The following is a 13,160-nucleotide window of genomic DNA, read 5'->3' as shown; positions in this document are numbered from 1 at the left end:
GGTCTATACATATACAAAAGCATTAACTTTAATCTTTTTCCACTGGATGAATTTAAAAAAAGAACAATGGAATAAAAATAATGATACCAGCGTCTAGTAGGTTCCATCGTAAATACACAGCATAAAACAGGGGAAGATAGAGAAGCTCGAGGGACCTTGCCGTGCAATAATAATATCGAGAATCACGCGGCAATAAAGCTTTCAACACTGAAACGAAAACGAGCGTGGAAAGATTTCCCTGATGACGTTCCAGCGCTTAGCTCTCAATGCGTGAAAGATGATTTCTCGTGGAGGCAACAGTTGCACGATATGGTATGAAGAATCGTCCAACCAACCCTGACAATGTCGACCCCTACCCATCTCTCCATGTGACGAATATTGATCATCGTCGGTGCACAGGAACTAGAGTTTTCTCCTCTATCAACGATCGCAGCTGGATTCTGAATTTTGATCGAGAGAGAACCTTCCGTCTTCCCTAATCTTCCTCTTCCATTTCCGTGAACTTTTGGGAGATTGAGGTATTTCTGGTTGCGCGGATCCACAATAGATCGAAGCGGTTCATGGGGAAGAGAAGGGATATCTCTATGGTGGAAAAGATAGATCTAGGGTAAAATGGAACCGATAACAGGGAATTTCCTTCCTGTAGACGATCTTATGTGCGCTGCAGTTCATGAGTATACTTAGGTCTATTTATAGCAACAGTATATCTGCATGAATTGTACCAAAGTTTTTCTTTTTTTTTATTAGTTTGTACTTTACAATTTGTCCAGCTGTACATTCGGTAAATTGTACCAAATTGTAGGAATCAACGAATTAGTTAACTAAATAAAAATTAATATTAATGATTAATTATTTTTAATATTTAAATTATAGAATTATTTAATTAATTTTTTTTTATATTTATATATATAATAAAGTTTAATTTTTTAATTTATGAATATTATATTTATATAAATGTTGTTTATAATATAATTTTTTTCATAAAATAAAAATTGATATTAATAAAATTATTATATTAAGTATATATATATATATATATATATTTATACATAAAGTAACACTTGCTAACTTTTAATGAAATCAACAGTTTGTAAATCTAAATCAACTGCAGATATACTGTTAAATATACTTTCCATTCAACAGCAAAAGTTTGAAAATTTTCCAAGATACCAAAGAAGCAAAATGAGAGACAGTGAAAAGTTTTTGTGGAATTCCCATTAGCATAACTCTCTGTTAATAGAAGTTTGGGAATTTTCAAAATGTGAGAAAATTGAAATATATTAGATGTAAAGAAAATTTTGCATAATTCTTAGAGGCGAGACCTTCTTGCAATTTTGGTATTTTGAGAATTATGGGAAATGGAATAAGGTGATTTGAAAATATCATAGAATTCCTGTAGATTCCGTTGTTAGGATGTACTGAGTCATTATGTGGTAATGACAAAATCCGCAATCACGGATATAGTTGCAGCTCAATATATAACTCGCTTTGGTAATAACATTTATCAAGAATTTCTGTACATTCAAAATATCCCACGTTTTGAAAGCATTTCCACTCAAACATTTCGCCCAAACAAATGTTGATCATTTGAAGGTTTAAAATGGTGGTTAATGAAAAATCATTGAATTTCTTTTCCTTTTCCCTCGCTGTTTCTCTTCGCGTTAATTTACAGGACACGTTTGATAATTATCTCCAAGCAATTTACAAGTGGTGAACGTTAGGTGGGCAAAGGGAAATTTTTGACAAAAACGTTTTATCCGAAATCGCCTGCGTCTCCGTAATTAAAATGGAAAATTCAAAAAGATTCGCTTGAACGAAGTATCATCCGGTTTTTCAAGAAAATTCAGTGGCTGATAAATTAATAAAGTGCTTTCAAATTAGCAGAAGAATCGTGTGTCCTAGTTTCGAGGACGAACAGTCTCGGTTTCAATCGAAACGAACATGTTTCTCCTTTTTTCCAAGAACTTCCTATTCGTGGAACATGTCTATCGAAATTTCTCTCCTCCCTCTCTCTCTCTCTCTCTCTTTCTCTCTCTCGTCGAGGAATCTGAAATTTCGGTAGATTAAATACTCTCGTAATGAGACAGATCTTATTCGACAGGAATTCAATAATCTTTTTAATTAAAACCTTTACAGAATTTCAAATATAACCTGCTTTACCATTAGATTATTACTTGATAAATGTTATTTCAAAATAAATAGCATTTTGAAATGAAAATCGTTAATCGAATCTTCGTTGATGATTAACTGAAATATGTTTGCCCTTGCAATTATACAAATTTAAATTAGATCAGGGTAAACAGCAATTTTCAAATTAAAAACTATCTATATTACATAATTATATATTACATATTATATATATATATGTAAGATCGTAAATCTTGGTATAATTCAGGTGATAGATTTTGAATTCTGAAAATCGAGTTTTATTGTGAAAGTAACTAGATAAAATACAAAAATAAATAAATAACAATAAATTACATAAACGAGAAATAACAAGTTCTGTACAATGTTTACCTGAAAATCGAGAATCGATTTTCAACGCCCTGAGCTACCGATCTTTCTCCATCAGACTTCAAAATTTTAAATAATTATTCTGTGATCTTCTCTATCTCTGACGTTGCTCTCTGTCCGGCCGTTTGGGAAATGAGTGTCTCTCAAAAATGGTTGTCCGTAAAACATAAGAGGGTCGCTCTGTCAGTGAAACAAAGAAAGTCGTGCTACCCGTAAAACAAAAAGAGTCCCTATCCCACGTGATCTCTAGGGAGTTTTCATATATAACATATATACATAATTATATTTGATATATGTATATAATTATATATATAATTACATATATATATACTTAATTTGAAAATTGCTATACAATATTTATACAATTACGAGAGCCAGATATATATATATAAATTATACTATGTATAAATTAATTGACAAAAACCTGGTATCTATATATCATAAAGATGCCCGAAAAACGAGATAATTATCAAATAACAATAATATACAAAATCTCGTAAAAAGCATTTCATTGTTACCAGAAACATTGCTGAATAACCCAGATGATAAGAACTGCAGAACGCAGATCGTAAACTACTGGACGTAAAATATAAAAATCTGTACACGTTCGAGAAAATCAAAGCGCGATGGAGGTATCGTAAACCTTTCAAAGAATCAAGAGAATTGCTCGAGCCACGCTGCGAAGTACACTTATCAACGCAATTTGTCAAACGGAAGATAATAAAGCCGCGGTAATAAATTTGTAGAAACCGTAAAACGTTCTCGGCTGAATATTTTCCACCTCGACTGCATTCGAACGATGTTGAGAAATCGTTGAAGAATGGAAAACAATATGAAACATTCGGTAGCGGCGATAATAGCAAGTAATAACCTATTCGCGCTCGCTAACCGTACAATCGGCGACGTGTGTGTCGTGTATCGTATACACGGCAACTACTCGAAACAGGTCAACTGTTCCAGCGTTCTCTTCTCTATCGATAGAAGTATTCGTGTTTCTAGCTAACATTTTGTCGCCCCAACGAGCAATTACCCCGGACGATTCTATCGGTCGAGGTTAATTCTTTTGTTTCTATCGCACAGTTCACAGGAAGAGAAATGGGAGGAAAAAGCCAGAGACTGTTGTATCGTGGTTCATCAATTTTTTAGATTAATGTATCGCGATGGTGTTTCGTCTTCGAATGCTTTAAGAACGTCTACTCTCGTCTCGAGGCGAGATATGGATACAAATACTTGACTGAAACGAACAAAGAGCGCGCTGATAGTTTTTACTGTCCGACGATACGAAAAGAGCTCCACGATGGTATATCGATGGTAACAGAGCCCGACTGACTATGTGGTAGTGTAGTCCCTGCGATTTGGTTTCGTTTTCATGTAGTACGTCTGCTGTGTTATTCAATATTTACGCATTTATCACGATAGACGTTTTTTATGATCGTGTACGACTTTTACAATATTCTGTTCTCTCGTGAAAATGTTTTGGTATGTTCTGCAAAACTACATTTCACACTAGTAAATGTATCAGAATAGATTAACTATAGAATAGAATAGTAGGATTTCATGCGATCATGCTGGTTTTCTGTAGTATCCTATTGCTTTTAAATAATTTTCACTTACTTTCATCTATCGAATACATTCCTTAGACAATCTAATATTACGTTTTTCATTGTCAAGTTTACTTTCTTATAGTATCATCACCACTTGTGAAAATGGTCAGGAGCTATTCTGCCTTTTGACTAGAGTATTGATTGGACATCGTTTCGATCAAGTAGTACAAAAACGTATTATAAAATTGCTCGTGCTACTACGAACTGATGCTGTCACGATGAATAAAGAGAAGAGCGTGATACTGCACGAAATTAACTGTTCGTTAGTGAGACTCAACGGTGACTTGCTATTCGTAAGCCAGAGCTGGTGCGTCGCACACTACGCTCGTATCGAATCCCGGCAGCTTCTTTCGCACCGCCTCTCGGTGACAAGAACATTTTTACACGCATTATCGGTTTTCCAAACAGCCATATTTCAGCGAAACGAAATCCGGCTGTGTAAAACCTGGTGCCGGCAACGGCCGTTAATAAACATTTCCTGTCCAGTCGCAAAAATCGCTGACATTTTAACAGTCTCAAATTGCATTCCCTCGTTCCATTTTCCCTCGATCCGTTCGCTTTTGCCTCTTCGTGCATGTATAGCACTCACAAAAATCCACGTCGCTACGTGTAACGAGGACCATCGTGCCGGTCGAATGAAACAGCATGTTCCCTACAAAAATAGAAAAGAGATAAAACCCCAAGGAAGGAACAAAAGAGATAGACAAGGAAGAGAAAAAGAAATCGCGAAAGTAGAAGAGGAAGAAGAGAAAGGAAGAAGTAGCAACTTATATCCGTAGTCGGTGAACGTAGTACACACTCCATAGAGTGGAGCAGCGGCAGACTACTTCCGGTAATGAAACTAGACATGAAGAGGAAGTTCGAAAGAGAGAGGGACGCAGGGCAGGCAGGCAAGCAGGCAGGCAGGCAGGCACGCACGCACGTGGGGACGTTGAACGGTCTAAGGGATGCTGGAGGGGATGCAGGAGGTTGAGGTCGCATTGATTTTGTCTAGACAGGGTGGAGACTAGCTGTGGTATCGTCCTTCGCTCACCGTTGATATTCCGGCATTCAGTGTGGCCGGTGCACGCACCTGCACTCTTGCTTGCAACCGCGTTTCTCTTAGTCATTGTTCTAACCATATACCATATTCTCCTTAAAATCCACGTTTCTTCATTGTGTGGTGTTTTCATTCTCTATATCTCCGTATCTTTTTCTCGTACGGCGTGTTATTCCTCTCGATCTCGATTTATCTGAAAAACACGTGAAGTTAGATTACAGTTCGCGAGTGAAAGCTTAACCATCTATGTATCATTACCTGTAAAATTCACGTTTCTTCGTTGTACGTGGTTCCTACGAGTTTTCATATTTCTTTGCAATAAAATATTTTTTTCTCTATTAAATCTTTCTTCTTCGTCTGTTGCGCCGGGAACACGTGAAGTTCGATTACAGTTCGCAAGTGATAACCTAACCTAGATTTTTATATCTATTATTCCCTTTAAAATCCACGTTTCTTCGTCGCGTATAGTTGTTCCGTGTTTCTCCGTTTTTCTATATTTCTTTGCGATAAAATATTTCGTTGATCGATCTCGATTTATTTTCTCTGTTTATTCGGCGTGAAAAACATACGAAATTCAAGGATAGTTGGTGAGGTAAAAATACCTGTGTAAAACGCGCGTTCACACGTAGTCTGTGTGGTTCTAGAGCTTTCACTTAAACGTTCGACGATAGCATCTTTGGAAAAGTGGTGTGGAAGGAGGCGTAGGAGAGGCTCGATGGCTGGCTTTGGCTGGATCATGGATCCGTTGCAATTTCTGGCGTCGTGGTATGTTTTCAAAAATTTACCGAATGTCCAACTGGACAAATTGTAAAGTACAAATTAAATAATAGAAAAAATAAAAAATAAAATAAAAGCTGACGACCAGAAGGATAGCACGGAGTTTCGTGCTAGAGTAGCCGATTGCTACAATTGGTTTGCTGATTGGCCACTAGTCGCGATCTTATCTGATTATTGATCAATATCGAAGAAGGTATATTTCTCTTTTCTTCGTCGAATAAGAACAAGACACGAACATCTGGCATAATTATTTATTTAACAAACGTAAAACTGAAAACTTTTTACACGATAGTGAATTACCAAGTGACAAAGCATAGGTTATAAACATTTATTACACAAACAGTTTTCATATTCTTACAATTTTGTATCGTAAATACCATCGATCGAATTGTAATTCGTGCAATTTACTTGTAAATCTTCGTCTTATTGCCAAGCTTGTTACTGCCATACGAGAGAATTTATGAACATTGCTAATTTCGCCAAAATTTCCTCCATAGTATTAACCATTTGCATTCGGAATTTTATTTCAATTTCGTTAGCAGCAGCTGCCAACGCTTAGCGACTATATTGTACTCAAGATCTACTTCTTGCATATAGCCATCGCTATCACTATTGTCAAAGTCCTTATTTATTTCGCGCCTTTCACTCGTTGTAAACATTTAGAGGGTGACACGTATACAATTTTCAAACTCTGAGCAGATTGATATAAGTTAGGTAAGTAAGCCAGTTTGGTAAGAGCGTCGATAACGTGTGCGCGACATCTATTGATTTGGACAGAAAGAATGTCGAGTGGGATTCGACAAAGGAACTCCTGAGATAAAAACTGATGTCGAGTCACACTCGACATAGGAGTGCAAAGGGTTAACTCGATCGTGCAAGAAGCTTTTGAAGCTCCATCAATCAGTTGCAAGAACTGGTAGAGATCGTAACAGTGAACGAAGCAAAATCTTTGCCAGTTAAGAAAGTACTTCATGGTTATCATTCAGGCAACTAGAATCCGGTTGATCGAAAGATTCGAAAGTTTTAAGAGGAAAGAGTAATTAAAACGAAAAGTCCAGTTGGTTGTACAGGGATCACGGAATCGTGTATTTTATCAACGAATCGGTCAGCTAACGAGCTGCAGCTCGTTACGCGTCACGCTAATTGAGACTAACAAAGAGTCGCTGCCCGAAACCAAGAGAAAACAGAAATATGATTCGTAAAGGAAGCCGGGTATCGATGCAAATTGCTCGTTTCGAGAATATTCTCAAACTCAATGTTTTCGAATAATACGTAATACCTTCAAACCTATTGCAAATAGTATAACACGAGACGTATGATATACTATATATTTCATATTTTTAATGTTATTATACATAACACAGTTATTACTGTCTCGTTATTGTTGCCTATACTTGTCGTTTCTGAAGAATTCAAAGTAAAATGACGAAAAATACAAAACGAATGATTGAGAAGATAATCGAGGAGCATTCTGAAAAAAGAAACTCATAAGACTGCGTTGAAAATATTAGTTCTTTTAATATTAGGTACATTCGAATTGGTAGTTATTAAACCATGAATATTTATATAACATGATATTTTCATAAATACAATCAAAAAGCCGAAACCCAAATAGAGAATTACTTTACCTACCGAACGTTATAGAGAGGATTATACGTTGGATAAATTTCTATATTTTCATATACATTAAGTGTATTTTTGCATTTTCAAATTTTCCATAAATGTAATATATAAATTCGCAGTCTCATGATTACAATTGCTCTTAAAGAAATTTCCTCTTCTCTATATTTATGAAATGAATGAAAATCTGTATACATCTCTAATAGACCTACAGGATCTTTCTTTCAGAGAGCTCCCCGAATTTAGCGAATGTCCAGCTGGACAAATTGTAAAGTACACATTAAATAATAAAAAAAAAATTTGCTATGATACTAAGAATTGCTGCCAGAATGTGAAGTACTAGCAACAATTTTGTTAAACTGAGCTAACAGTTTCCTTCTAGCGTTCCATGGAAGGATGTACTCTCACTGGATAACGAAAACAGAAAACAGTCATTTGGAAAGAAAGTTGGGTAGATCGACTGGACGAGCGTTCCTCGTGGAGAAATATGAAACGTAGATCGGCGACGAGACGTTAAAAGTAAATAAAATTCGACGGGATGCCGCGGGGGCATTGAATTTCTCGATAAGATAACTTGATCCGTTTAATTTTGTAAATATTCATTCATCCGTCTCGTTGCCAGGCAAGTGAACAATTGGCAACACAGCCATATTCTTGTATAAAGGTCACGTTTGAAACTGAGTTCGCTTCGAGGTAAAAAAAGATATACAAACGAAAAAAAGATAGGGAAGGAAATATGCAGAACGAAGCTGCAACTCTATTGTTGTGACATATCTAGATAGAAATGAAAACTATAAAAGGGGAAAAGCTGTGCGAATATCGAAACGATGCTCGACATGCTGTTCGCAAAATATTAGCGGAACATCAGTCGCGATACCGCTGATATCGAAGTAAATCGGTCGATTCGCAGCAGACGAAAATATTTAGCCGACGACCTACCCATCGTTTGTTCTCGTCATTTCTTTTTTCCTTTCATATCCGCCTTTTTTATTTCCTTTTTTTTACGATTCGTTACGATTCTTTCCTAGCTTGGAATGAATATTACGAGATACAGAGGATGTATCATAAAACACGAATGGATATATTGTTGTCTATTAGCGTATTCACTGGATGTTCGCGTGCGTTATTAGAACACCCGATAGAGTGGCTCGTCTGCTTTGCTTGCGACGAATGTTTGAAACCTTCGAGCGACATTCTACGAAATGAGTAGCTGTTTTAACGCTCGACACTTTGGTTAGAAACAAAAAAAAAAAAAAAAAAAAAGGAATTTCATCTCATCAATATTTGTATTCCATTGTTTATATAATTTGAATTTTTTTTATTCCTCAAAATGATTTGAATTTTATTTGAAATAAATTTGGATATTTAGAAACGTGGACGTTCGAATATCTGATAAAATGATATTTTTACAGATATACGTTGAACGAAAACATTTTCTATAGTCTTCTCGAGAACTATACTTTAACTATAGTTCTCTGTATCATAAATTATTATATTATAGATCGACAAATCGCTGTTCAAAGTTTACCTCCAACATTTTTCAAACGTCTGATGCAAACGAAGATGTCACTGTTAGTCGAATGAATTAAACAAATTTTCCAACATCCTGTTTCATAAATGAATAATATTCTGTGAACGTTCGTTACGATTATTGTCTGAACTCGTAACGGAGAAATAAATAGAACGAAAACTTTTAATCTCTGCTTAATTACCAATGGGAAGAGAGAGAGGGAGAGAGAGAGAGAGAAAGAGTTGATTAATTGGCTCAATAATAAAATCAACTATAATTCCAGTGAAATTCTAATTTACAACTTACCTACGTAACAGCATTGGTTATTCTGTCAATAAATATTTTGTCAAAAAGTTGCAATTTTTCCATTTCATAATTCGTTGTTAATTAAAGCGATTTGAGACGATGGGAAAAGAAGCGAACATCGTAGGATTTGTTTGTTAGATTAAAGAAAAAAAAGTTGTCCTTTTCTTTCTCATTCATAGACCGTTCCTACGAGAAAGAGTGCAATTATTCTCGGTTAAAAAAGCTCGCTTCGTAGACCGGACTTTTCCTTTGGAGGAAAGGGGAACAAAATTTTAGAGTTCATTAGTATTCATTAAAAACATCGCAAGCAGCGTAAGCTCATTAGATGTAAGTTATGAGATCTCTTCTCCAAAGTCTTCTCCATGCTACATTCGATAATTATCCCAGGAAACGAACGAAGCAGCTTCGCTGCCGTGAAAAACTCAGACTAATGGCGAATGTTTCGAAAAATGAAAACTAGTTCTAAATTACAGATCCTGTTCAAGTTGGATGAATTTGTAATAGAAAAATATATTGAAACAAGTATAAGTACAGATATAGTGTATGAGGTCAAAATCAGGTGAATTGTTATCATTATTTATTAATTTAATGTGTAGCGGCGCTTGAGCCATAGGACGAGGTGAACCGAGAGCGACTCATGTTGTCGTTTTGCCTCGAGACATTGACGCCGCCTTGACGCGCGAAACGTAACGATAAATAAACTCCGGGCAAAACAATGTCGCCGCTATGTGCAACCGTCGATCAAAGACAAATTCTAATTTTTCGACACTCCCCCGATCAGTATAAATAAACGGACGCGAGTTACGAGTTATCATACGAGTTGTTATACGAGATACTATACGAGTCATTATCCGAATTAGTATCTACGAATTTCTACCGAGTTATCGACGAGTATCTAGCGAGCATTTTATCAAGTATCAATTAGCAATTCGACTTTGCGATTTTTACTCTGTACAAGCGACTCAGCGAATATAGTTTGTATACTAAATTATCATTTTAAATCTATTCGACGGTTACAACCACAAACTATAACAAAGAGTAAATCTCACGATCAAACCTCCTATACACCAGTCCTCCACAAATGTATGATATTGTTGAGATTGACTGATGGAGGAACGAGTGGATGAATTTGTTACAGAAAAATATATTAAAATAAGTATAGCTATAAGTATAAGTATATTGTATGCTGATCCAGATCCTCACTTTTTCAGTGTCACAATACAATAGAATATGATATGGAGCACGTTCATATATTTATAGCAAAGGACATTACCAAAAAGTTAACCTTGTAGTTTTGGCTGAAGGCTACAAGAAACAACAATAGAAATCTACGTATAGCTCTTTTGTTTCTACACCTTGTAACCCAAAACAAAATTTATATTCAAGGGCACAATAATATGCACCTCTCCTTATATAGAATTTTATGTATGATATTGTTGAGGTTAACTAATAGAGGAACGAGTGGATAAATTTATAATAGAAAAATATATTGAAACAAGTATAAATACAGTGTATGCTGATCCAGATGCTCACTCTTACAGTGTTACAATACAATAGGAAGAAGAAGGATAGGGAGCATGTTCATATATTTATAGCAAAGGACATTGCCAAAAAGTTAACCTTGGTGTGTAGCTATAGCTGAAGGCTACAGGAAACAGCAATAGAAATCTACTTATTTCTCTTTTGTAATCTAGACAAGTAACCTAAATCTTGTAATCTAAAACAAAATTTATATTCAAGGGCACAATAATATGCACCTCTCCTTATTTTGAATTTTTTCACTAAATCCTATTCTCTTTATAACAGCGATTTACAGTTCACAGATATACAAAAGCAAAGATGTAGAGCTTTTCTTGAAATAATTACTTCAACAGACCGTACAAGTGTTATTATATTTTTTATATTATATTTTCTTTTTAAATATATTTCCATATTTTCCTATACATATATATATATATATATATTGAATATATATTATATATATATTATATACTTGTATGTACTATAATATATACTAAATATACTAAATATACTAATATATACTAAATATATATTATATATATATATATATACTTATAACTAAAATTAATTCTTCTATGAGCGATGGAAATTAGCTTTCCTACAAACTCAAGTCAGAAAATATAAGAATACATTTCCGGATTTTTTTTTAAAACATGCTGCCCCACATAAAGCGTCTATATTTTGCAGTTTTAACTTAGTAGAATTTATTATAGTAGTAGTAATTTGAATTATAGTAATTATACTTAGTAGAATTATAGTAATTTCAAAATAAATGTATCTTTTATTTTAACAAATTAATCGCTGAGGAAAACTTGTAATGTTTATGTTACAGGGACCCCCTCGACTCCAATAATGCCAGGGGGCACACCTGGGACCCCATCTTCTAAAACCAAGGTAAGGTAGTAAATCCTTTTTTCATATTTCAACGAGCTACATATCCTTCCGCCAAAAGAAAACAAGGTGACAGATAAATATCTCTATTTTCCATAAAACATTATTTACCATACGATAATAATATATTTCTCAAAAAAAAAACTTTCACCGTAACTAAATAATTAAGTAATTTTTTGATTTAATTGAGTAACGTAAAAATGATAAATTGAGTAACAATTAATACATGTTGCAGGACAAGATAATGATGAGAACGAAGGTCGTGGTAGCTCTGTACCCTTTTCGAGCGATCGAGGGTGGCGATTTGTCCCTCGAAAAGGTAAGGGAAACTCGATTTTTCGCTTTTTTTATTGAAAGAATGAAAAAAAAACAATACTCACAATAAACCGTATCACGAGTCGACTTATTCGCGTGGTCCGACATTCACGAGCATCGATAGGCTATAAAATATGTAATACGCGATTAAACGGCGGTAAAAAGGATCGATGCACGGGATCGTTTAACGGACGGTTCTATAATGCAGTTTTAATTACATCGAGGAGAACCTGAAGCTACAATAATTGCCCATTGAAACGGAAATCCGAATCGCATAAAAGCAAACGACAGTCGATATTCGATTTCGAATGGGCCTTCCATATCTTTTCGTGCTTTGCGAAGATTCCAATAATTATGCGTTCGAATGGTACGAAATAGCATTCAGCTAGAGTAGCTACATAGCAAATATAGTTTACGATCCGACGGTAAACCGAACGTTACCGCGGTCTATGCTAGGAAATTGCATTGTTTCCTATCAAATCGAATTAAATCGTAGCGCGTGCACTCGAGCTGAATCGATTGGAATCGTGTTATGTACAACGTGAAAGAAGGAAAAAAGCAAACTAGCATTACATGGTACGTATCGTCTTAAATCGTTAAATCGATTCGTAGTCGGTTGTATCAAACTGTACCAAACGAAATCAAATCGGATCGTGTCGTAGAGATGAAAATTATACGTCGATAAAGTAAAGCGTATCATATCATATGAAGGTAAATGTTATCCTAAGAATCTGTGTTATACCACGATGCAAAACTAAAAGGTATCGTAGCAAACTGAACTACGTAAATTACGCCGTTTGTATCGATTCAAATGGAACTGGACCAACCACAATTTAATCGCGTCCAACACTTGTTCGTCCTATCGAATCCAAACACGCGTACATATTACGTTAATAATCGCGCCACTATAAATCGACTTAATTCATGCGCTATATCATACAGAATCGAACAGACAAATTGAATTACGAGGATATAGAAACTTTGCACCGCTATCCAAAGCTTTCGAAGCAGTTAAGTAAAATTTTGAACTTTTTCGATCATTCCTTGCGGAAAATACAGATAG

General features: G+C 35.2%; 1 protein-coding gene and 1 long non-coding RNA gene across 9 annotated transcripts in view; one reads left to right on the top strand and one right to left on the bottom strand.

The window, feature by feature from the left end:
* Positions 1 to 13,160, top strand: part of Btk29a (tyrosine-protein kinase Btk29A) — a 351,109-nt gene that overhangs the window by 330,729 nt on the left and 7,220 nt on the right. For 6 of the 7 annotated variants that reach the window (XM_072021484.1, XM_072021485.1, XM_072021490.1 and 3 more), the window contains 2 exons: positions 11,724 to 11,785; positions 12,018 to 12,101. In XM_072021484.1, coding sequence (XP_071877585.1) covers positions 11,724 to 11,785; positions 12,018 to 12,101 — 146 coding nt within the window. Of the gene's footprint in view, positions 1 to 5,801; positions 5,923 to 11,723; positions 11,786 to 12,017; positions 12,102 to 13,160 lie in introns of those variants that run through there. The other variant, XM_072021491.1, reaches the window with a different exon arrangement.
* LOC139996966 (uncharacterized) lies at positions 3,298 to 7,231 on the bottom strand. Of its 2 annotated transcripts, XR_011802462.1 has the most exons (4): positions 6,293 to 7,231; positions 5,416 to 6,211; positions 5,152 to 5,350; positions 3,298 to 4,770 (listed from the first exon to the last, which is right to left on the bottom strand). It is a non-coding gene; the product is annotated as an uncharacterized lncRNA (long non-coding RNA). The 2 variants fall into 2 exon arrangements; XR_011802461.1 differs by lacking the exon at positions 6,293 to 7,231 and having other exon boundaries at positions 5,191 to 5,350; positions 5,416 to 5,604.

This window comes from Bombus fervidus, chromosome 19 (genome assembly GCF_041682495.2).
Source record: "Bombus fervidus isolate BK054 chromosome 19, iyBomFerv1, whole genome shotgun sequence".
In the NCBI taxonomy this organism is placed as follows: Eukaryota; Metazoa; Arthropoda; class Insecta; order Hymenoptera; family Apidae; genus Bombus; species Bombus fervidus.
This window is presented reverse-complemented; position numbering and strand designations above follow the sequence as displayed.